The sequence below is a fragment of the Piliocolobus tephrosceles genome, unplaced genomic scaffold (assembly GCF_002776525.5).
Source record: "Piliocolobus tephrosceles isolate RC106 unplaced genomic scaffold, ASM277652v3 unscaffolded_45804, whole genome shotgun sequence".
Taxonomy (NCBI): Eukaryota; Metazoa; Chordata; class Mammalia; order Primates; family Cercopithecidae; genus Piliocolobus; species Piliocolobus tephrosceles.
The window spans coordinates 1-24420 of record NW_022330759.1 but is presented as its reverse complement, the minus strand read 5'-3'; the positions used below and the strand labels follow the sequence as shown (position 1 = coordinate 24420).

Here is a 24420-nt window from a genome sequence, read left to right as displayed (position 1 = left end):
GACAGAGCGAGACTCTGTCTATTTAATCCTGAAGGTTCCCGCCCTTGCCGGAGCTCGGCCACCGGCTGGGACGCCCGTATTTCCCTGGGCTGCAGGAAATCGTCAAGACCCACCGCGTCGGGCGGGGCTCGGACGATAAACCAGCGAGATGCACCTCACCCCATCAGACGCCTAGAGAGGCCCCGGAAATGCACGGAAGGGTGCTGCAGGGCGTCGGTGACGCACTTCCGGCACGGGATGTTTTCGGTGACTGGACTGAGCGAGCTGTAGGCGCAAAGCTGAGGAAAGGAAGAAGTGTGGGAAAGGGGCCTGGTGTGGTGGGGCACGGTGTTTGGGACCGGAGGGTTTGAGGGCTGATGAGTTCCTTGGGTTTGCTCTTTCTTCACCTGAAAGGAAGACTCCAGGAAGGGCAGCACATGCCGGAGAAAGATGAATTCCAGCTTGACCGCCCAGAGACGCGGCAGTGACGCCGAGTTGGGACCCTGGGTGATGGCTGCGAGGTCCAAGGACGCGGCGCCGTCCCAACGCGACGGACTTTTGCCAGTGAAAGTGGAGGAAGACTCACCCGGAAGTTGGGAGCTCGGCTATCCAGGGGCTTGGCCAGATCCCGAAACTTCTCGACTGCACTTTAGGCAACTGCGTTACCAGGAGGTGGCTGGACCGGAAGAGGCGCTGAGCCGGCTTCGAGAACTCTGTCGTCGGTGGCTGAGGCCTGAGCTGCTCTCCAAGGAGCAGATCCTGGAGCTGCTGGTGCTGGAGCAGTTCCTCACCATCCTGCCCGAGGAACTCCAAGCCTGGGTGCGAGAGCACTGCCCGGAGAACGGGGAGGAGGCAGTGGCCGTGGTGCGGGCTCTGCAGCGAGCGCTCGATGGAACCTCACCTCAGGTGAGAAGCGAAAGACCCATTCTGGAGGTGGGAGTGTGGAAAATAGGCGTGTATGGGGTGCTCTGCGTTTCGGAAGTTACTTCCTTATTACATTTCGTGTGAACGCTGGGGTGTGTATGGACTTCCTTTCCGCAGGCCACATCGATCCTGGTGACAGATCCATCCAGGAGATGACTTTATAGACCTCAGCATAAAGCCAACACGGATTACTGGTTTTCTTTCTTCTTTTTTTTTTCTTTTTCTTTTTTTTCTTTTTTGTTGTTGTTGTTGTTTGAGGTAGAGTTTCAGTCTTGTCTCCCAGGCTGGAGTGCAGTGGCGCGATCTCGCCTCACTGCAACCTCTGACTCCCGGGTTTAAGCGATTCTCCTGCCTCATCCTCCCGAGTAGCTGGGATTACAGGCGCCCGCTACCACGCCCGGCTAATTTTTGTATTTTTAGTAGAGATGGGGTTTCACCGTGTTGGCCAGGCTGGTCTCGATCTCCTGACCTCAGGTGATCCGCCCGCCTTGGCCTCCCAAAGTGCTGGGATTACAGGTATGAGCCACCGCGCCCGGTCCTGTATACTTTTAATTCCCATACATCACAGTGATACAAGTTAAAGAAATATTTTGCTCTTACCTACCCCCAAAATGAGTGTAAATAGTCCACAGCAAGGCTTTTCACGATTACAAGAGAATGTCAGCCTCTATCTCTGATCTCTCCAAACTCCCTGGTCAGTACAAGACTCAAGAAGAGTGGTAGTGCTGTATAGGGACAGCAGGTACTGAATTGGGCTCTTGTGTTGTTCCCAGGGGATGGCGACTTTCGAGGACATGGCTGTGTCTCTAACCTGGGAGGAGTGGGAGCGCCTGGACCCAGCACGGAGGGACTTCCGCAGAGAGAGTGCACAGAAGGATTCCGGGAGCACAGTTCCCCCTAGTGAGTGCTGTTGCTCTGCTGGTTTATTGTGGTGTGTGATTTGTGAAGGGCTGGTCCATTACCATCCCTGAGCCATTATGCCATTCCCAGACTTGGGCTGAGAGCCTTCAGGTGTCTTCTGTAACCCAGGCAGGAGCCTATGTACTGCTGGGTGCTAGGTTCAGCTTTTTACTTTGGTTCGTTTTTAATGTTTTATACATATAGAAAACTATTAAAAAAATAGATAATGACCATCCCCTGTGTCCACCACCCAAGTTTATCCGATCTTAATACTTGGCCATATTGCCAGAGAAATATGTTACAGCTGGAGGTGAGGCCCCCACATAGCCTCCTGGAAACCCTTCCCCTCTATCCTTCTCCAGAGGTAGCCAGTAAGCTGACTGTTGTGTTTATGAATTCCATGCATGTCTTATATTGTCTCTACATAGACACGTAGCTCCACGCTGTATATCATTACTGTATGGCTTTTTTTTAACTCAACATTACATTTTTGAGATTTACTCATGTTGATGCGTGGAGCTCTACCTGTTTCACTGTCCAGATACTCCAGAATTCTATCCATTTCTGTTGATGGACATCTAGGTGTCTTAAGTTTTAACTATTCCAGCATTGCACCGAACATTCTTGTATATTCTTGGGTATTTTTGTGTATTTGTTCCTATGTTGGAGTTTTTGAAGAGAATATGCCTAGAGACAGGCCGTAGTCCCCCCTTCCTGGTTTTGCTTTCTGTGGTTTCACTTACCCATAGTACGCAGTACAACCAGATATTCTAAGACAGAGACCACATTCACATGACTCTTCTTACAGCATAGCATTTGTTTTTCATTTTTTGTCTTTGGTTTTGGGGGTTTTCCTGAGATGGAGTTTTTGTCTCGTTGCCCCGGGGGAGTGAGTACAGTGGTGTGGTCTCAGCTCATTGCAACCTCTGCCTCCCAAGCCAAGCAATTCTCCTGCCTCTGTCTCCTGAGTAGCCGGAATTACAGACATGCCCCACCATGCTCAGCTAATTTTGTATTTTTAGTAGAGACAGGGTTTCACCATGTTGACCAGACTGGTCTTGAACTCCTGACCTCAGGTGATCCTCCTGCCTCAGCTTCCCAAAGTGCTGGGATTACAGGTGTGAGCCACCAAACCTAGTTAAGTATATTGTTATAATTGATAGTTACTGTTAATCTCTTAATGTACCTAATTTATAAATTAAACTTGATTAAAGGGATGTATGTATAAGAAAAAACATATATATAGAGAGAGAGGCTTTGGTACTATACACAATTTCAGGCATCACTGGGGGTCTTGGAATGTGTCCCCACAGAGAAGAGGAGACAACTGTATGTTCATCTTACTCTCCAAAGAGCTCATAACTAATGTATACACCACCAGCAATATTGAGAATTTTTCTTTCTCCACATTCTCATCAACATTTGCTGTTGGCTGGGCACAGTGATTCTCACCTGTAATTCTAGCACTTTGGGAGGCCCAGATGGGAGGCTTGCTTGAGGCCAGGAGCTCAAGACCAGCATGGGCAACACAGCGAGACCCCATCTCTTTTAAAAAAATTTTTTTTATTAAAAAAATAGCAATACATTTTGGCCAGGTATGATAGCTCACGCCTGTAATCTCAGCACTTTGGGAAGTCGAGGCGGGTGGATCACAAGGTCAGGAGTTCAAAACCCACTTGGCCAACATAGTAAAACGCCGTCTCTACTAGAAATGCAAAAAATTAGTCGGGCCTGTGATGCCTGATGCGCAGGGGCCCTGGTACCCTGCTTACCCACCCATCCCTTCCGCTGCCCCTCACCCACTCTGGCCACACTGCCTTGCTGCTCCAAAATATGCCAAGCCCCTCTGCCTCCTGGTCTTTGTGCTATGTGACCGCTCTGCCTGAAATATTCTACTCTAGCTCTGTAGGAAGCAAAGCTTCAGAGCTTTGCTCAAATTGCTCCCTTGTGCCAGGTGTGGTGACTCATACCTGTAATCCCACAACTTTGGGAGGCCAAGGTGGCTCACACATGTAACCCTAGCACTTTGGGAGGCGGAGGCAGGCGAATCACTTGAGGTCAGGAGTTTGAGACCAGCCTGGCCAACATGGTAAAACCCCATCTTTACTAAAAATACAAAAATTAGCCACACCAGTTAATAGGCACCTGTAATTCCAGCTACTCAGAAAGCTGAGGCAGGAGAATCGCTTCAACCTGGGAGGTGGAGGTTGCAGTGATTCGAGATCATGCCACTGCACTCCAACCTGGGTGACAGAGTGAGACTCTGTCTCAAAAAAATAAAAAATAGGCTGGGCTCAGTGGCTCACGCCAGTAATCCCAACACTTTGGGAGGCCAAGGCCAGGTGGATCACCTGAGGTCAGGAGTTTGAGACCAGCCTGACCAAGATGGTAAAACCCCATCTCTACTAAAAATACAAAAGTTAGCCGGGTGTGGTGGCACGTGCCTGTAATCCCAGCTACTCTCGAGGCTGAGGCAGGGGAATTGCTTGAACCTGGGAGGTGGAGGTTGCAGTGAGCAAAGATCATGCCACTGCACTCCAGCCTTGGCAATGAGTGAAACTCCATCACAAAAAAAATAAAATAGCTGGGTGCGGTGACTCACTCCTGTAATTGCAACACCTTGCAAGGCCAAGGTGGGTGGATCACAAGGTCAGAGGAGTTTGAGACCATCCTGACCAAGATGGTGAAACCCTGTCTCCACTAAAACTACAAAAAAATTAGCTGGGCACGATGGTGGGCACCTGTAATCCCAGCTACTCGGGAGGCTGAGGCAGGAGAATCACTTGAACGTGGGAGGCAGAGGTTGCAGTGAGCAGAGATCACGCCACTGCACTCCAGCCTGGCCAACACAGTGAGACTCCATCTCAAAAATACAATAAGATACGATAAGATAAAATAAAATATAAACTGGGTGCTGTGGCTCACGCCTGTAATCCCAGAACTTTGGGAGGCCAAGGCAGGTGGATCACGAGGTCAGAAGTTCAAGACCAGCCTGGCCAAGATGGTGAAACCCTGTCTCTACTAAAACTAGCAAAATTGGCACCTGTAATCCCCGCTACTTGGGAGGCTGAGGCAGGAGAATCACTTGAACCCGGGCGGCAGAGGTTGCAGTGAGTTGAGATCGCGCCACTGTACTCCAGCCTGGGCAACAGAATGAGACTCTGTCTCAAAATAAATAGCGACAGAGTGAGACTGCGTCTCAAAATAAATAAATAGGGAGGCCAAGGCAAGCAGATCATGAGGTCAAGAGATAGAGACCATCCTGGCCAACATGCTGAAACCCTATCTCTACTAAAAATATAAAAATTAGCTGGATGTGCTGGTGTATGCCTGTAACCCCAGCTACTCTGGAGGCTGAGGCAGGAGAATCACTTGAACTCAGGAGGCAGAGGTTGCAGTGAACTGAGATCAGGCCACTACACTCCAGCCTGGTGACAAAGCAAGACTCCGTCTCAAAAAATAAATTAATTAGTTAAAATAAAAAGTAAAAGGGATTTGAAGATTTAACATTCTGCCAGCACTTGCTTATTTCAGTGTTACACAGAAATGCAATGGCAGGAATTTGTATTTTCATGTTTCAGGTTTGGAAAGCAGAGCTGAGAACAAAGAGTTGATTCCAATGCAGGAAATTTTAGAAGCGGAGCCACAGGGGCGACTACAAGAAACGATCCAGGGGAAGCGCCCCCTGTTGTCTAAGTGTGGCAGTACCCATGAGGACAACGTGGAAAAGCAGTCCAGAAACCCCTTCCCCCTGAAACTTGAAAATTCTCCTGAAGCAGAAGAATGCAACAGCATCTCAGATGTCAACAAGAATGGTTCCATAGAAGGGGAAGAGTCTAAAAATAATGAGCTGCACAACAGTGCCAGACGCTCCAACCTTGTTCTGGGTCAGCACATCCCAAAAGCAGAGAGGCCCACAGACGGTGAGGAACACGGGAACAAGTGCAAGCAGAGTTTCCACATGGTGACGTGGCACGTGCTGAAACCTCACAAGTCTGACGGTGGAGACAGTTTCCATCATTCCAACCTTTTTGAGACCCAGAGGCAGCTCCGTGAAGAAAGACCTTATAAATGTGGTAACTGTGGGAAGAGTTTCAAACAACGCTCTGACCTCTTTAGACACCAGAGAATCCACACAGGTGAGAAACCCTATGGCTGCCAAGAATGTGGGAAAAGCTTCAGCCAGAGCGCTGCCCTGACCAAGCACCAGAGGACACACACAGGTGAGAAGCCATACACCTGTCTGAAATGTGGGGAGCGCTTCAGGCAGAATTCACACCTAAATCGTCATCAAAGTACCCACAGTAGAGACAAACATTTTAAATGTGAGGAATGCGGGGAAATCTGTCATATTTCCAACCTTTTTAGACATCAGAGACTACATAAAGGGGAGAGACCCTATAAGTGTGAAGAATGCGAGAAAAGCTTCAAACAGCGCTCCGACCTCTTTAAACACCAGAGAATCCACACTGGGGAGAAGCCATATGGATGTTCCGTCTGTGGGAAACGCTTCAATCAGAGTGCAACCCTCATTAAACACCAGAGAATTCACACTGGAGAAAAGCCTTACAAATGTCTCGAATGTGGGGAAAGATTTAGACAAAGTACACACCTTATCCGACACCAAAGAATTCATCAAAATAAAGTGCTGTCGGCTGGGCGCGGTGGCTCACGCCTGTAATTCCAGTACTTTGGGAGGCCAAGGCAGGCAGATCATTTGAGATCAGGAGTTTGAAACCAGCCTGGCCAACATGGTAAAACCCATCTCTACTAAAAATACAAAAATGAGCTGGGTGTGGTGGTGTGTACCTGTAATCCCAGCTATTCAGGAGGCTGAGGCAGGAGAATCACTTGAACCCAGCAGGCGGAGGTTGCAGTGAGCTGAGATCATGCCACTGCACTCCAGCCTGGGCAACAGAACAAGACTCCATCTCAAAAAAGAAATAAATAAAGTGCTATCATTTTGATATGTTTCTGTGTGACTTGGCCTGTTTCTTTTCCTGTCCAGAACCACATTCCTTGCCATTTGGAGTATATCAGTCAATTATGGATCTTCCTTGAGGATCTCCTACAAGATAGGTTCAGTCTGTCCTGAGCCTCATTACAGACTGATAGTTTCAGTGAGTGAGGAATGAGGAAGTAAGGGGCCTTCTGAAATGTGAGCTGGTGCCGGGTAAGAGACTTCTGATGATAAGAGTGAGGCCAACATGTAACAGGGTTCTGTCCTTGTCATCTGCGTTCGACCTTTATTTATGTGTTTATTTCTGAGATTGGGTCTCATCGTATCCCCCCGGCTGGAGCTCAGTGGTGCAATCATGGCTCACTGTGGCCTCAGCCTGGGCTCAAGTGATCCTCTTGTCTTAACCTCCTGAGTAGCTAGGACCACAGGCACACCACCACACCCAGCTGTTTTTTGTTTTTTTTTTTAATAGGGTCTTGCTATGTTGCCCAGGCTGGTCTAAACCTCCTAGGCTCAAGGAATCCTCCTGCCTCAGCCTCCCAAAGTGCTGGAATTACAGACACGAGCCACCACACCCAGCCTACCTTTATTTACTTTGTTTTTTTTTTGTTTGTTTGTTTGTTTTTTTTTTTTGAGATGGAGTCTTGCTCTGTCACCCAGGCTGGAGTACAGTGGCATGATCTCAGCTCACTGCAACTTCCACCTCCTGGGTTCACGCACTTCACCTGCCTCAGCCTTCCAAGTACCTGGGACTGCAGGTGCACCATGCCACGCCCGGCCAATTTTTTGTATTTTAGTAGAGATGGGGTTTCACCATGTTGCCTAGGCTGCTAGTGAACTCCTGAGCTCAGGCAATCTGCCCGCCTCAGCCTTCCAAAGTGCTGGGATTACACGCATGAGCCACCACGCCCGGCCTCTTTATTCGCTTTTGAACCAAGTCTTGCTCACTACAGTTATTAATACTTCTCTAAGAATGTATTTTAGTCATTTAAAATTTGCCTTTGTCCTTAGACGGTAGAGAGGGTTTCCACGACTTCATAATCCCCAGAAGACCTGGTAAAGCTCCGTGCTCACAAGAAGCACTCTTATTTTTCACTTTGCAGAAAACCTAATTTTGCATAGTCCCTCTTTCCCATTCTAGGGGCCTAGGAGTTCAGTTTTTTGACTTACTGATTTCTTTTTTCTTTTTTTTTTTTTTTGAGACGGATTCTTGCTCTGTCACCCAGGCTGGAGTGCAGTGGCATGATATTGGCTCACTGCAACCTCCACCTCCCAGGTTCAAGCGATTCTCCTGCCTCAGCCTCCCGAGTAACTGGGATTACAGGCACCTGCCACTGCACCCAGTTAATTTTTGTATTTTTAGTAGAGACGAGATTTCACCGTGTTGGCCAGGCTGGTCTCAAACTCCTGACCTCAGGGGATCCGCCTGCCTTGTCTCCCAAAGTGGATTTCTTTTTTTTTTTTTTTTAAGACAGTCTACTTCTGTGGCCCAGGCTGGAGTACAGTGGCATGATCTTCGCTCACTGCAACCTCCACCTCCTGGGTTCAAGCAATTCTCCTTGAACTGGAAGTTCCAATTTTTTTTTTTTTTTTTTGAGACAGAGTCTCGCACTGTCGCCCAGGCTGGAGTGCAGTGGCGAGATCTTGGCTCACTGCAAGCTCTGCCTCCTGGGTTCACACCATTCTCCTGCCTCAGCGTTCCACGTAGCTGGGACTACAGGCACCCACCACCACACCCGGCTAATTTTTTGTATTTTTCAGTAGAGACGGGGTTTTACCGTGTTAGCCAGGATGGTCTCAATCTCCTGACCTCATGATCCGCCCGTCTCGGCCTCCCAAAGTACTGGGATTACAGGCTTGAGCCACCGCGCCCAGCCGCCGCCTTCTTTTTTTTATTTTTTTTTGAGACAGTCTCTCTCTCTGTCGTCCAGGCTGGAGTGCAGTGGCCGGATCTCAGCTCACTGCAAGCTCTGCCTCCCAGGTTCACGCCATTCTCCTGCCTCAGCCTCCCGAGTAGCTGGGATTACAGGCACTCGCCACCATGTCCAGCTAACTTTTTGTAGTGTAGTAGAGACAGGGTTTCACCATGTTGGCCAAGATAGTCTCTTATCTCCTGACCGTGATCCACCCGCCTTGGCTTCCAAGTTGCTAATCATGCTTTGGTCTTTCCGGTGACCAGCCCCCAAGTTGAACCCATCGGGAATCCAAGAGTTGCCTTTATTAGAACAAAGACATGCATCACTAAGGAAATTCCAGTGGGTTTAGTAGCTCCATGTCAGGAACAAGCATCAAAAGACCAAATATTAAAAGATGCTTTTGGCACCCTTATCCCTCAGGAATTCTCCAAGGTTGTGGGAGCTCTCTGCTAGTCACTGAGGATGAAGACCAAATATATATTTATCATGATATCACAAGGCTTATACAAATTTTGAGTATTTCATGCAGAAATGAATAAAATAGAACCTAAAAATCATCTCCAGTAGAGCAAGTGTGCTTGTCCTTTCCAGGTCCTGTGAAAATGAAGGGAAGGGGGTGTCTGCTCAGTTCCACTAAGGGCTCCCACCATCATGGTCAGGAGACCACTCTCTCCCGATGCAGGTGAGCTGGGGCACATGTAATAGAGGCCTCTGCTTGAAAGAATATCATCAGGAAGCAGCAGTCAGGGCACTACCGGCCTCTGAAAAACACAGGGCAGAACCCTGGGTCTAGTCTGGGTGTAGGTAATGGTGGCTTCTCTTGCTCTAGGAACTGTCTGGAAACTGAAGGGTGTCTGGCCTGGACACCATCTACACCTCCCTCTAAGTCTGAAGCCATCTCAGGATGGCTGCATTTTGGATATGAATACTCAGTGAATTACAGTTCTCTCCTGTTTGTACCTTCTTTATACATGAGGATTAATCTGAGTGACAAGTGCCTGAATGCCTGGTCATTGGAGAAAATTGTAAATACAAACTATCTTTTTTTAAAGAAATTAATTAAAAAAAAAAACAAGGTCTCACTTTGTCGCCCAGTCTGGAGTGCAGTAGCATGATCTCAGCTCACTTGCAGCCTCAACTTCCTGGGTTTAAGCGATCCTTCCACCTCAGCCTCCCACGCAGCTGAGACTACAGGCACACAACCACCACACCCAGCTAATTTTTGTACTTTAAAAGTATAAGAGAGACTGGGTGCAGTAGCTCACGCCTGTAAGTCCAACACTGGTAGGCTGAGGCTGGCAGATCACGAGGTCAGGTGTTCAAGAATAGCCTGGCCAACATGGTGAAACCCCATCTCTACTGAAAATACAAAAATTAGCTGGGCATGGTGACGGGTGCCTGTTGTCCCAGCTACTCGGGAGGCTGAAGCAGGAGAATCGCTTGAACCCAGGAGGCAGAGGTTGCAGTGAGCCGAGATCACACCACTGCACTCCAGCCTGGGCGACAGAACGAGACTCCATCTCAAAAAAAAAAAAGATGAGGTTTTGCCATGTTGGCCAGGCTGGTCTCAAACTCCTGGATTGAAGTGATCCATCCGCCTTAGCATCCCAAAGTGTTGGGGAATCACAGGTGTGACCCACTGCACCTGGCCTGAGAGCAGTTTTTTTTTTTTTTTTTGACACAGGGTCTCACTCTGTCACCCAGGCTAGAATGCAGTGGTGCGATCTTGGCTCACAGCAACCTCCACCGCCCCGGTTCAAGCGATTCTCCTGTCTCAGCCTCCCAAGTAGCTGGAATTACAGGCATCCACCACCACGCCCGGCAAATTAGATCAATATTTAATACAGACATAGGATGATGTTTGGGATATCAAAATAATTTAAGTGGATCTCTTATATTGTTGAGCTCTAGGGAGAATACACTCAGCTCAACCTATTTAAACTGAATGTCAAAATGTGCTTAGAATAACTGTGAAAACAGAAGGGATATGGCTCCTCAGAGACCATAATTGACACTTTTTGAATACAAGGAGTTTATTTGTTGGGGAGAGGTTGCAACACCGTTAGGGAAGGTGGAAGACAGAGAAGGGAAGTCACCCAATGAGGGAGCTACCATGGTGAGTGCCTGTGTGCAATTCCTGGGGAACCTCTGGAAACTAAAACACATGCTTCAGAGTTTTCCACACATGGGGAGATACAGAATTTGGTGTTTATCAAATGCCCATCAATGATTGGTTGACAGCTGCTCCCAGGATGTCCTTTTTGCCCGCAGGCCACAAGGTGCAGACACAGTCAGATGACGCCCACAGAAGGTGTAAGTAAGGCCAGAGGGACTTCGGCAGGGCCCACAGCACCTATTACAAATACTGACTTTTAGCTCTTTCCGGAATCTACTAACACATTCATTTTAGATTACAGGCAACTGTTTTTTTTTGAGACGGAGTCTTGTTCTGTCTCCCAGGCTAGAGTGCAGTGACGCAATATCGGGTCACTGCAACTTCCGCCTCCCGGGTTCAAGTGATTCTCCTGCCTCAGCCTCCCAAGTAGCTGGGATTATAGGTGCCTGCCACTGTGCCTGGCTAATTTTTGTATTTTTATTAGAGATGGGGTTTCACCATCTTGGCTAGGCTGGTCTTGAACTCTTGACCTCATGATCCACCTGCTTTGGTCTCCCAAAGTGCTGGGATTACAGGTGTGAGCCACCACGCCTGGCCTGATTATAGGCAACTTTTAGCAGTTCTTCATACCTCACTAGTTACTAGTGAGTAGCCCTTAGTTTTTTTTGTTGTTGTTTTTTTAAGTCTGTACATTAGCAGGTCATAGTTGTATATAATACAGGAAAGGCATTCTTCAATCTTTTTTTTTTTTTTTTTGAGATGGAGTCTCACTCTGTTGTCCAGGCTGGAGTGCAGTGGTGTGTTCTCAGCTGACTGCAACCTCTGCCTCCCAGGTCCAAGCAACTCTCCTGCCTCAGCCTCCCAAGTAGTTGGAACTACAGGCACATGCCACCATGGCCAGCTAATTTTTCTATTTTCAGTAGAGACGGGATTTCTCCATGTTGGCTAGGCTGGTCTTGAACTCTTGACCTCAAGTGATTCTCCATTCTCAGCCTCCCAAAGTGCTGGGATTACAGGCGTGAGCCACCGCACCTGGCCCATTCTTCAGTCCTTCAATTATTCACAACCCATTCAATGGTCCCCAGCCTGGTGACCACAGGGCAAAGCTTCTGTGGCTCCCTTCTGCCTTAACAAGGCTGGAGGGGATGAGGGCATAGAGGGTGCAAAAGAGTGAACACAACAGCCTAGTAAACTTTTCTCGAGACAGCCTCGCTCTGTCACCCAGGCTGGAGTACAGTGACACATCATGGCTCACTGCAGCCTTGAACTCCTGGGCTAAAGCGATCCTCCCACCTCAGCCTTCTCAGTAGCTGGGACTGGAGGTGTGAGCCACCACACCTGGCTTTTTTGTTTTTTGTAGAGACGGGATCTCACTATGTTGCCCAGGCTAACATTTCCTTTGAAGTGTTTCTTCACTAGGGCAGCAGATTGGCCACAAAAAGAGGGCCCCCATAGAAAAACCCTCTGTTACATTTATTGCTTTTCATGAAAACAATCATGTGATACACACTTGAAGTAGAGGTTAAGTTCTAGTCCTTCAGTGACTGCCTTCCAGTTAATATCACGTGGATATCTGTCCTTTGTGAGTGCCCTGGTGCTTAATAAAGCTTGTGTGCCACTTGAAAGATTTTCCACATATGACACATTGGTAGGGTTGGCTTCCGGTGTGAATGACCTGATGTCGAAAAAGATTCCTCTTAAAACTAAACGTTTTCCCACATTCTCCACATTGAAAGAATTCCTCCTTTGTATGGATTCTTTGATGCTGAATGAGATCCACATTCCGACCAAAGGACTGTCCACATTCACTGCATTTATGGGTGTTCGGTTTGCTGTGTATCTGTTGATGACATAGAAGGGTTGAATGCCGGCCAAAGGCTTTTCCACACTCAAGGCATTTATGGCGTTTTTCTCCACTGTGGATCACCTGATGTCGAATAAGGGTTGAATTCTGACTAAAGGTTTTTTCACATTCGCTACATTTATAGGGTTTTTCTTTGGTATGAATCCTCTTATGTTCAACAAGATACGCGAGCTGCCGAAAACACTTTCCACAGTCATGACATCTGTATGGCTTGTTTTGCAGGTGACACTGTTTGTGGACCGTAAGAGCTGACCGCTGTCTGAAGGCTTGCCCACATACCTTACATTCAAAGGGATTCTCTAAGAAATGAATTCTTTGATGTTGATCAAACCATGCCTTACGCCTAATGACTTTTCCACATTCACTGCATTCGTAAGACTTTGCTCTTGTGAGAATTTGCTCGTGCCCCAAAAGAAAAGATCTTTGATTGAGGGGTTTGTCATCCTCATCATATCTGCCCTGCTTCCACCTGGTTTGCACATTCTCATCTTGAATAAGGTTAAGGTTTTGAAGGAAGCCCCTGCTGTATTCATCGCCACTAGTAGGGAAAGTAAGCCTGCAACTGTCCACAAATTCTTTACACTTATGTAACTTTTCTGAAAGTTTCTCAGCCGATTCCTGCATTACCACTGATACCTTATATGACTCTAAATCTTCAGAAAACTTCTGTTTTGGAGTTAGCTTTTTCATCTTGTGTCTGGCTTCAGAACCTAGCCAAATAACAAGAAAAGATGTAAATGACCTATCCATTGCAGAAGAAAAAAAGGAAGAGAAGCCAACTGTTAGGGCTCTAGGACAATCAAATGAAGCTAAAAAGTGATCTCTTGTTTACATTGTCAGACTCAAGAGGCCAAAATTCTGAATTTTTCTTTTCTTTTCTTTTCTTTTTTTTTGAGACGGAGTCTCGCTCTGTCGCCCAGGCTAGAGTGCAGTGGCGCAATCTCAACTCACTGCAACCTCCACTTCCCAGGTTCAAATTATTCCCCGGCCTCAGCCTCCCGAGTAGCTGGGATTACAGATGCCAGCCCACCATACTCAGCTAATTTTTGTATTAGTAGAGATGGGGTTTCACCATGTTGGTCAGGCTGGTCTCAAACTCCTGACCTCAGGTGATCCACCTGCCTCAGCCTCCCAAAGTGCTGGGATTACAGGCGTGAACCACTGCACCCAGCCCAAAATTCTGAATTTCACTGGACTCTTCACTGTCATAACAAAAAGAGCTCTCGGCACCAACAAACTCACTAAAAATGCACAGGAGTGTGTATGCCAGAGAATGTGAGAGCAGAGCCCATCACCATTATCAGAAAAACAACTTACTCTAGTAAGTTTGGCACTGAGTGGTACCAAATAAATGTCAAAGAGGTAGCATGTTATGCTTCAAGATACATGCTTTTTGTTTGAGACATGCCTAGGCCGGAGTGCAGTGGCATGATCTCAACTCATTGCAACCTCCACTTCCTGGGTTCAAGAGATTCTCCTGCCTCAGCCTCCCGAGTAGCTGGGATTACAGGCACGCACCACCACGCCCGGCTAATTTTTTTATTTTTATTAGAGATGGGGTTTCCCCATGTTGGCCAGGTGGGTCTCAAACTCCTGGCCTCAAGTGATCTGCCCATCTCGGTCTCCAAAAGTGCTGGGATTACAGGTGTGAGCCACTGTACCCGGCCTAGATACAAGTTTTTAATAACTCTAGGTGAAACATCTGCTTAAAAATGGACCAAGTGTAGGATAGAACAGAAAAGGAACCAGAGGGAAATAGGGACAAAAACCAACTGACTAGAGCAATGGGTCTCAACTAGGGGTGAGCAAGGTTCAGACGATGTCTGGAGACATTTCTGGTTGTCACACCTGGGGAGGTTCAAATGGCATCTAGTGGGTGCAGGCCAGGGCTGCTACTTAACATCCTAAAATGCACAGGACATGCCCCCATCCCGCCCCCAGAGAATTCATCAGCCCAAAATATCAGTAGTGCCATGGAGAAACCTTGGATGTGAAAAACAGGAGGAGCTGCATCAGGACACAGTAAGTAGAAAAATGCAGATATGTCAGGAAATACGGGAGTAATATGGAAACAAAACAAAGCAAGGGAACAAGAGGCAGCACAGAGAGAGGACAAGTAATGAGGGTGGAATCAAGGGGCATCTAGGATGCCCTGAGAGCTGTTACTTAGAAAACACTAGAGCAGCTGTGTCCGAGCAGCGCTTTTTCCTGCAGGAGAGAGAGGATGAATGTTCTAGACTTGAAGTCAAACCCCACTGTCCACCTCCCAACTGTGAGTTCTTTTTTGAGAGTCTTGCTCTGTCACCCAGGCTGGAGTACAGTCATGTAATCTCAGCTCACTGCAACCTCTGCCTCCCAGCCTCAAGCGGTCCTTGCACCTCAGCCTCCTGATTAGCTGGGACTACACGCATGCGCCACCACACCCCGCTTAAATTTGTATTTTTGTAGAGATGGGTTTTCACCATGTTGCCCAGGCTGATCCTGAACGCCTGGGCTCAAGTGATCCTCCTGCCTCTACTTCCCAAAGTGCTGGGATTACCGGTGTGAGCCCCCATACCAGGCCTGTGTGAGTTGTTTTTTTTTTTTTTTTTGAGACAGAGTCTTGCTCTGTCACTCAGGCTGGAGTTCAGTGGCGCGATCTCGGCTCACTGCAGCCTCTGCCTCCCAGGTTCTGGCAATTCTCCTGCCTCAGCCTCCCAGGTAGCTGGGATTACAGGCACATACCACTACGCCTGGCTAAATTTTGTATTTTCAGTAAAGACGCGGTTTCACCACGTTGGCCAGGCTGGTTAACTCCGGGCCTCAGGTATTCCACCCGACTTGGCCTCCCAAAGTGCTAGGATAACAGGCGTGAGCCATCACGCCCGGCCAAGATTTCTTAATCTTAGTCTCTTCATCTGGGAAGTGGGGATGCCGATCTTCCTCCCACCTCACAGGGCAGCAGCGATGAAGAAGTGGGATAATAGATGCCCAGCACCTGGCTCTGCGTCTGGCACACAGAAGGGGCTTCACTAACGTGCCTTCCCTTCCTCTTCCTGATTCCACTCGCCTGGGTCTCTTCCTCACCCACCTGGGCAAGCACTACCGGAAGCCTTCCTACTCCCAGCTCTCGGTAGATCCAGGATCCACTGCTCGTCCCAGTTCTCCAGCTGACAGATCACCTCAGGTTTGGGAAACTGAAATCCTACTCACGGGGAAGTAAATGGGATGTGGCCGTTAGTGAGTTACAGAGACATGGCCCGGGGGCTCAGTGGCAGGCAGAGATAAGGACAATAATCAGAAGGGCTGGTGAGAATAGAGATTGGCACAATCTTTGTAAATATCTGGCAGTCTTTATTGAAAGCCTGAACAATGTTCATACCTTTGGCTGTGGTCATTTCACTCTTAGAAATATAGCCTAAAGTACAATTGCAACCAAGATGAATGTGCCAGAGACGTTCAGCACAGTGGGATTGCAGCGTCAAACTGGAAATAAACTGAATATCAAAAGGGAACAATTAAATCAAGCGTAGCACATTAATGCAGTGAAGGCATAAGTATTAGGCAGATATTAAAAATCCTTGTATTCAATTGTTTATTTTTTTTATTTTTGAGATGGAGTCTTGCTCTGTAACCCAGGCTGGAGTGACAATCTCGGCTCACTGAAACCTCTGTCTCCCAGGATCAAGTAATTACACTGCTTCAGCTCCCAAGCAGCTGGAACTACAGGCACCCACCACCGTGCCCAGCTAATTTTTGTATTTTTAGTAGAGACAGGTTTCACCATGTTGACCAGGCTGGTCTCAAACTCCTGACCTCAGGTGATCCACCCGCCTCGGCCTCCCAAAGTGCTGGGATTACAGGCTTGAGCCACTGTACTTACCCAACTATGTGTTTATTTATTTATAAATTTATTTATTTATTTTGAGACGGAGTCTGTGCTCTGTCGCCCCCACCTGGCTAAGTTTTGTTTTTTTTTTTTTTTTTTTTTTTTGAGACAGAGTTTCACTCTCATCACCCAGGCTGGAGTGCACTTGTGCCATCTCAGTTCACTGCTACCTCCGCCTCCCAGGTTCAAGTGATTCTCCTGCCTCAGCCTCCCAAGTAGCTGGAATTACAGGCACGTGGCCACCATGCCCAGCTAATTTTTGCATTTTTAGTAGGTATGAGATTTCACCATTTTGGCCAAGCTGGTCTCGAACTCCTGAACTCAAGTGATCTGCCTGCCTCGGCCTCCCAAAGAGCTGGGATTACAAGCATGAGCCACCACGCCCATCCCAACTATTTATTAAAATAGAAAAATGCTGCCTATATATTTTAAAGCAGAATACAAAACTCACATATAGCATGATCCAAATTTTTTTTTTCTGAGACGGAGCTTTGATATTGTTGCCCAGGCTGGAGTGCAATGGCACAATCTCAGCTCACCACAACCTCTGCCTCCCGGGTTCAAGCAATTCTCCTGCCTCAGCCTCCGGAATAGTTGGGATTACAGGCATGTGCCACCATGCCCGGCTAATTTTGTGTTTTTAGTAGAGACAGGGTTTCTCCATGTTGCTCAGGTTGGTCTCGAACTCCCGACCTCAGGTGATCTGCATGCCTCAGCCTCCCTCCCAAAGTGCTGGGATTACAGGCTTGAGCCACCATGCCTGGCCCCAAATTTTGTTTTAAAAAACTATGTAGTGTGTGTGTTATGTACGTGTGTGTAATTAATACAGTTTGAGCATCCCTAATCCAAAATGCTCCCAAATCTGAAACTTTTTAAGTACTAACCTGACAGAAGTGGAGACCGCCACACCTGACCTCACGTGACCAGTGGCAGTCAAAACACAGGTGCACAACACACAGTTAATTCAGCCTTCTCCAGGGAAAGATAAAAGGACCTTTAAGATATGTGTCTAAGGTGTATATGAAACATAAGTGAATTTCCTGTTTATACTTGGGTCAGGTCCTCAAATTATCTTATTACATATATGTGAGTACTCCAAATCCAAAAAAAATCCGAAATCCAGACACTTTTGGTCACCAGCATTTTGGATAAGGGATCCTTGCCCTGTAATAGACAAAGACGGACTGGGGAAAAGTAAACCGAAATGTTAATAACAAGAGTTATTTCTGGAAGGTAGGTCTGCAGGTGATTTTTATTATCTACTCTATGTACTGATGTATTTTCCAAAATTTCTGTGATCAAAATTATTTTTAGAACTAGTAAAATCCATAAAAGAGGGCAGGGATTTAGTAAAAAAGCACTCTCAGCCAGGCATGGTGGCTCACGCCTGTAATACCAGCACTTTGGGAGGCTGAGGTGGGCGGATCACCTGAGGTCGGGAGTTCGAGACCAGCCTGACCAACATGGAGAAACCCCATCTCTACTAAAAATACAAAATTAGCCAGGTGTGGTGGGGCATGCCTATAATCCCAGCTACTCAGGAGGCTGAGGCAGGAGCATCACTTGAACCCGGGAGGCGGAGGTGTGGTGAGCAGAGATCGCAGCATTGTACTCCCACAGGGGCAACAGTAGTGAAACTCTGTCTCAAAAAAAAAAAAAGGCTGGGCACGGTGGCTCACGCCTGTAATCCCAGCACTTTGGGAGGCCGAGGCAGGTGGATCACCTTAGGTTGGGAGTTCGAGATCTGCCTGACCAACATGGAGAAACCCTGTCTCTACTAAAAATACAAAATTAGCCATTCATGGTGGCACATGCCTGTAATCTCAGCTACTAGGGAGTCTGAGGCAGGAGAATTACTTGAACCTGGGAGGTGGAGGATGCGGTGAGTCAAGATCGTGCCGTTGCACTCCAGCCTGGGCAACAATAGCGAAACTCCGTCTCAGACAAAAAAAAAAAAAAAAAAAAGACGCACTCTCAAATGTTACTATTGGATATGCAAAGCAGTACAAATTTTGTTGAAGAATCATTCAGTAATCAATAAAGATTAAAGTGCTATCTCATTTAACTTCAAAATTCTGATTTTGGGAAAGTATCTTGGGAAATGATCAAAAATTCATATAAAGATTTATACTTAGAAACATCTATTCAGGCCGGGTGCGGTGGCTCAAGCCTGTAATCCCAGCACTTTGGGAGGCCGAGACGGGCGGATCACGAGGTCAGGAGATCGAGACCATTCTGGCTAACACACGGTGAAACCCCGTCTCTACTAAAAAATACAAAAAACTAGCCGGGTGAGGTGGCGGGCGCCTGTAGTCCCAGCTACTCGGGAGGCTGAGGCAGGAGAATGGCGTGAACCCGGGAGGCAGAGCTTGCAGTGAGCTGAGATCTGGCCACAGTACTCCAGCCCGGGCGACAGAGCGAGACTCCGCCTCAACAAAAAAAAAAAAAAAAGAAACATCTATTCAAACATTATAAATACACAAGCAAACCAACGAACAAAAACAAAGCCAAGCTGAATGTCCCCACATGGGAAAACAATGAAATAGTATCATGGATCATACAATGGAATTATATTATGCTCGTTTACTGATTCTGTGGGGAAACACTGATACAATAATGTTAAGTTTAAAACAGATTACAGGATTACACATAGACTACGTTCAGCTACTTTTGTAAAGGCATAGGAAAAAAAGACTGGAAGGAAATCTTCCAAAATATTAACAGTGTTACTCATGAACACTTTACTCTTCCCCTCCTCCTTTTCTATGCCTTCCATGTACTTATGTATGCTCTTGTAATGCCTTTTTTTTTTTTTTTGAGACAGAGTCTTGCTCTGTCGCCCAGGCTGGAGTTCAGTGGCATGATCTTGGCTCACTGCAAGCTCTGCCTCCCAGGTTCACACCATTCTCCTGCCTCAGCCTCCCGAGTAGCTGGGACTACAGGCGCCCGCCACCATGCCCGGCTAATTTTTTGTATTTTTAGTAAAGACGGGGTTTCACCGTATTAGCCAGGATGGTCTCGATCTCCTGACATCATCATCCGCCCGTCTTGGCCTCCCAAAATGCTGGGATTACAGGCATGAGCCACCGCACCTAGCCTTGTAATGCTTTTAAAGGAAAAATTAAAATTATAGAAATCCAGAGGTGGGTGGACGATCCCACAAGAGGTGGTCAAGACTCTGTGCTAAGAGTGTCAGTGCAGGGGTTAAACATGTGGCCCCAGAAAGAAAACCATTTAGCAAGGCAATTCCCACAGTAGGAGACTACAGTGGAATAGGACAGGGTAGGCTCCTGAAAAGATGGAAGCAGTGAAGGTTCAGAAATGAAGTTGGTTTAAAATCATTTCCTGAGCACCCACTAATGCTACACACCAAGAAGTTACCCATTTCCAGAGAAAAGAAAGAAAAAGACTTTCAAGAGCATAAGAAGTGAGCCTTCGGAATGTCAATCTACCATAATTCTCAACTCCTGGAGGTCTTACAGATGAGGAACATGGGGTGAGAGTGAAGAATGCACGAAGTGTCTCTGTCTGAGCCCTAACACAACACGACTATTCACTGTCCCCAGTCCCTTATGTGAAACTCTTAGGACCAGATGTGTTTCAGGAGTCAGAATTTTACCAATTTCAGAAAGGTGACCTGGTGTAAATATTTTACATAACATATCATCCCCAGTGGGGTTTGGAGTGGTGCCCTCAAACACACTGTTATTTTTGTTGTTGTTTAGTTTTGGGATGAGTCTCACTCTGTCGCCCAGGCTGGAATGCACCGGCATGATCTCGGCTCAATGCAACCTCTCCCTCCCAGGTTCAAGCGATTCTCCTGCCTCAGCCTCCCAAGTAACTGGGACTACAAGCGTGCACCACCACAACCAGCTAATTTTCGTATCTTAAGTAGAGATGGGTTTTACCATATTGGCCAGGCTGGTATCGAACTACTGACCTCAGGTGATCCACCTGCCTCAGAATCCCAAAGTGCTGGGATTACAGGCGTGAGCCACCACACCCGGCCTACACTGTTATTTCTGAAGTTGGGTATACAGATATGCACACCAACTTGGAAAAATAAAGACAATAAATGGTTTCCTATGGGATGAAGTCAGGTTTCACTGTGGTGATGTCTGGTCAGGGCTTGTAGCCACACAAGTTATGAAAAAAACTTTCCATTTTCAGCACTTTTTCTGATTCTGGAATTGCAGATAAGGGACTAAGGGCTTGCACAGACACTCAGAACACAGACAAAGCTCAATCTTCAAGCCATGTCCTACCCAGCAAGACCATGTTCCTGTAGTTCTCCAGCATCACATCTCGGTAGAGGTCCTTCTGACCCCAGTCGAGGTGGCCCCACTCCTCTCTGGTGAAGTACATCGCCACATCCTCAAACGAGAGCAGCTCCTGGAAAAGTAGCTGATAAAGGTAACTGCAATTCTTACAATAACTTACGCGCAATGATTATTCCACAGGTGAGGAAACCGAAGTTTGGGAGGTAAAGTATGTAGGCCAAGGGCACCCAATTCATAAGGAATAGACTTAGGGCTCCTTTCAGGCCTGATGGCCCTCAGGCCAGCAACCCATGTGCTGGCTTCCATACCATGGGGTCAACATACTTAATCTCTAAAGGGCCAGATGGTAAATATTTTAGGCTTTTCAGGCCCTCTGGTCTCTGTTCCAGTTCCTCAAATCTGCTGTTGATTTGAGGAACAGCAAATCAACAATTTGAGTAACAGCTTTTGTGTTGGACTCAAAAGCAGCCATGGACAAGTAAGCGAATGGGCACAGCTGTGTTTCAGGGAAACTTTACCAAGAGGTCGAGGGTAGTGTGCTGACCCCTGCTCTATAAAAATAACCTATTGCTTCTGCCCCAGCTTCCTGACGAAAGAGATGAGGTCACTGGGGGATTGGTTAATGTGCAGACTATTGACAAAGGGATGAATAGTCTCAACGAACATGAACAAGAAATGTGGAAGCTCACAGGTGCTGGCCACCCTGGGGAATCAGGGCCTGCTAGGTCTGAAGGGGTAAGGTGGGGAGGGGTGCTGGAGCCCAGAAGGCTAGTGGAAGGGGAGCAAGACTGCAGCTGGGGCCGAAGAGGATGCACCACACCCATCCCACAGCCTGGTGGGGAGGGAGCCGTGGGAAGAGAAACCCAACCTCAGTTTCCCCCAGACCTCTGGAACCCTGTTCCCCGTCCTCCAACCCTCTTCATCCCATTGCCACAAGCCAAGCAGATGCCGGAGACCAGGGGAGCCCGCTGCTGGAGAATATAAAAGGTACAGACCAAGGCACAGACGCCTGGGTAGCATATCCAGAGGGGGCAACAGTGGACACGGCACAGTGGGCACAGGGGACATGACCTCTGCAAGTGACTGTCCCCCTCCAGTGGGCTGAGCACCGAAGCTGCCACACTCTCACTCCCACATCACTGCAGCCCTCGGCGCAGAGGGGCCCAGTGGCTGTCTACACGCTCCCTGCTCTCACAAGACACTGCGTGGGTTCAGCGGGGACGTGTGCAGGGAAACAGCAAATGTTCGCTGTCCTGTAAGTGGTCAGTAACAGGAAATGCCCACCCCCATCCTGAGAAGCTTCACGTAGCTCCCCTCCGCGGGCAGACACCAGAACCTCCCAAATTATACGGACTTTCTTTCCTGCCTATCAAACCTGAGTTCCACTGCTATGGTTGCAGGCCCTTTCTCACCATCATCCAGAATGTCACTCTTTTACCAGAGCTGTGCTGCAATGTCCTCAATCTGACCTACTCAGCCACCTGCATTCCCGCACCTGCACAAGGTTAACAAGCATGGGAATAAAATGGCTTCATCTCCCAGAGTCACCGCGGCAAGGTAACTCCTCTCTTAACATCCGCAATAGGTTCTTGGAAACTGATTTTTACCAAAAGTATGTACAGCAGCAGGTCTTGGAATAACTTTGTTTCACTGTAACACTGATGGGGAAAAAAAATGGTTTTGATATACAGTTTCCCTTAAAGTTGCAGTTTCTAAGAACCCCATCAACAGCTAGGACCTGTACGTTGACAGGTGGGCCCCAAATGTTGCTTAAAAGTTCCATTTCTTTTGTTTGTTTGGTTTTTTTTTTTTTTTTTGAAACAGAGTTTTGCTCTTGTTGCCCAGGCTGGAGTGTAATGGCTCGATCTCAGCTCACTGCAACCTCCACCTCCTGGGTTCAAGCAATTCTCCTGCCCCAGCTTCCCAAGTAGGTGGGATTATAGGCATGTACCACTACACCCAGCTAATTTTTATATTTTCAGTAGAGACGGGGTTTCACTATATGTTGGCCAGGCAGGTCTCAAACTCCTGACCTCAGGTGATCCACCCGCCTCAGCCTCCCAAAGTGCTGGGATTCCAGGCATGAGCCACCAGGCTCGGCCCCTACTTTCTTTCACACTCAGTCTCTTCTAAGCTGGGCACAGTGGCTCATGCCTGGAATCCCAGCACTTTGGGAGGCCGAGGCTGGTGGATGGCCTGAGCCAGGAGTTCAAGAACAACCTGGGCAACATGGTGAAACCCTGTCTATAAAAAATACAAAAATTAACCAGGCGTGGTGGCATGTACCTGTGGTTCTAGTTACTTGGGAGGCTGAGGTGGGAGGATCACCTCAGCCTGGGAAGGTCAAGAGTGCCATGAGCCATGATCATGCCACTGCATTCCAGCTTGGGTGACAGAGTGAGACGCTGTCTCAAAAAAAGACAAAACAACTCAGTCTCTTCTAATCACCCTCCATAATGCTACAAATTCAATAACTGACCTTCCACTATACCCTTTCATAGGAATAGTTCAGAATTTATTATGAGAAGTTCCTTACACATCTATCTGTCTAATCAGGCTGTAATCTCCTACAGATAAGCGTTGATTTCCCAGCACAGAAGACAGCGCCTGGAGTGTACAGCAGTAGAGGCACGATAATGCTCATGAACAGAAACAATGGGCAACTACTACAGTAATAAGAGTGACAACTTAATACAGTGCTAAACTGTAACCAGATACTATGCAAAGGACTTCACAGGGCATTTGCCATTGAATCTTCACAACTTGCTGTGATAGGCACTCTCATTGACCCAATTTATAGAAAAGAAAACTGGAGCCAGAGTGTTTATGTAAGTTGCTGAAGGGAGCCCATGTGACTCCAGAGGCTAAGCTCTCTACATCGCACTGTCTAACAAGGAAAACTCCCCACATTGATCAAGAGGGCTCAACCTGAGGAAGGAGCTGCTGGTGGCAGTGACTATGCTGATGAAGCAGAGCGGGAGGCACAGCTCACCTTCCCCCTGGCTGGTGGGAACATGGCTTCCACGGCCTGGTCTTTGACAAGGGGTGGGATCCTGGGCGTCAGGCTGAGCTGGAGAAGAAAAAAAAAGATAGTAAGGCCAGCCCTAATTTGAAGCTCTCTTGCTTGGCAGATCTGGGACCAGGAATACCAATGGGGCCCACAGACAAAGCTTAATACAAAGTCCCTGTGTTTGGTGTTGGAACATGTGATGAAATACATGAGCCACTACAGTAAGTCTATGAATTTCTGAGGCTAGAGCAATTTCCCAAGCTCTCTCCAAGGGAAACTGCAGCCCTGCCCTCCCGTTCTCCCTAGAACATGTCATCCTCAGCAACTCATATACAAAGGGACAGCAGATAGACCACATATAAAAATAGCTCTGTGGCCAGGTGCGGTGGCTCACGCCTGTAATCCCAACACTTTGGGAGGCCGAGGCAGGTGGATCATGAGGTCGGGAGATGGAGACCATGCTGGGCAACATGGTAAAACCGCGTCTCTACTAAAATACAAAAAATTAGCTGGGCGTGGTGGCATGTGTCTGTAGTCCCAGCTACTCGGGAGGCTAAGGCAGGAGAATCGCTTGAACCTGGGAGGCGGAGCTTGCAGTGAGCC

The 24420-nt window shown here is 47.7% G+C and overlaps 2 protein-coding genes across 7 annotated transcripts; one reads left to right on the top strand and one right to left on the bottom strand.

Annotated features, from left to right (window-relative positions):
• Positions 1-168: 168 nt before the first annotated feature.
• On the top strand, positions 169-13326 carry LOC113219481 (zinc finger protein 394). Of its 3 annotated transcripts, none has more exons than XM_026453784.1 (3): positions 169-885; positions 1677-1803; positions 12882-13326. In XM_026453784.1, the coding sequence occupies exons 1-3, from the start codon at positions 430-432 to the stop codon at positions 12902-12904; spliced, it is 606 nt and encodes a 201-aa protein (XP_026309569.1). In that variant the 5' UTR covers positions 169-429; the 3' UTR covers positions 12905-13326. The 3 variants fall into 3 exon arrangements, with proteins under 3 accessions (XP_026309569.1, XP_026309568.1, XP_026309570.1); XM_026453783.1 differs by lacking the exon at positions 12882-13326 and adding an exon at positions 5385-6767; XM_026453785.1 differs by lacking the exons at positions 1677-1803; positions 12882-13326 and adding an exon at positions 5385-6219.
• Positions 12248-24295, bottom strand: LOC113224693 (zinc finger protein 789). 4 transcript variants are annotated; one of them, XM_026453786.2, is made up of 4 exons: positions 23800-24288; positions 20793-20919; positions 15730-15843; positions 12248-13369 (listed from the first exon to the last, which is right to left on the bottom strand). In XM_026453786.2, exons 1-4 carry the CDS (start codon positions 24025-24027, stop codon positions 12357-12359), a joined length of 1482 nt encoding a protein of 493 aa, XP_026309571.1. In that variant the 5' UTR covers positions 24028-24288; the 3' UTR covers positions 12248-12356. The 4 variants fall into 4 exon arrangements, 2 of the variants coding, with proteins under 2 accessions (XP_026309571.1, XP_026309572.1); XR_003309324.1 differs by lacking the exon at positions 15730-15843 and adding an exon at positions 16021-16135 and having other exon boundaries at positions 13245-13369; positions 23800-24295; XR_003309323.1 differs by lacking the exon at positions 12248-13369 and adding an exon at positions 16021-16135 and having other exon boundaries at positions 15327-15843; positions 23800-24295.
• Between the last annotated feature and the right edge of the window lie 125 nt (positions 24296-24420).

Coding starts and splice junctions, on each gene's coding strand:
- LOC113224693 (XM_026453786.2), bottom strand. CDS start 24,027: ATGTATTTCATCACATGTTCCAACACCAAACACAGGGACTTTGTATTA. Junction 20,920..23,799: donor TCCCACCAGCCAGGGGGAAG/GTGAGCTGTGCC, acceptor CTACTTTTCCAG/GAGCTGCTCTCGTTTGAGGA. Junction 15,844..20,792: donor CAGGAACATGGTCTTGCTGG/GTAGGACATGGC, acceptor CCCCGTGAGTAG/GATTTCAGTTTCCCAAACCT.
- LOC113219481 (XM_026453783.1), top strand. CDS start 430: ATGAATTCCAGCTTGACCGCCCAGAGACGCGGCAGTGACGCCGAGTTG. Junction 886..1,676: donor TCGATGGAACCTCACCTCAG/GTGAGAAGCGAA, acceptor TGTTGTTCCCAG/GGGATGGCGACTTTCGAGGA. Junction 1,804..5,384: donor CGGGAGCACAGTTCCCCCTA/GTGAGTGCTGTT, acceptor TTCATGTTTCAG/GTTTGGAAAGCAGAGCTGAG.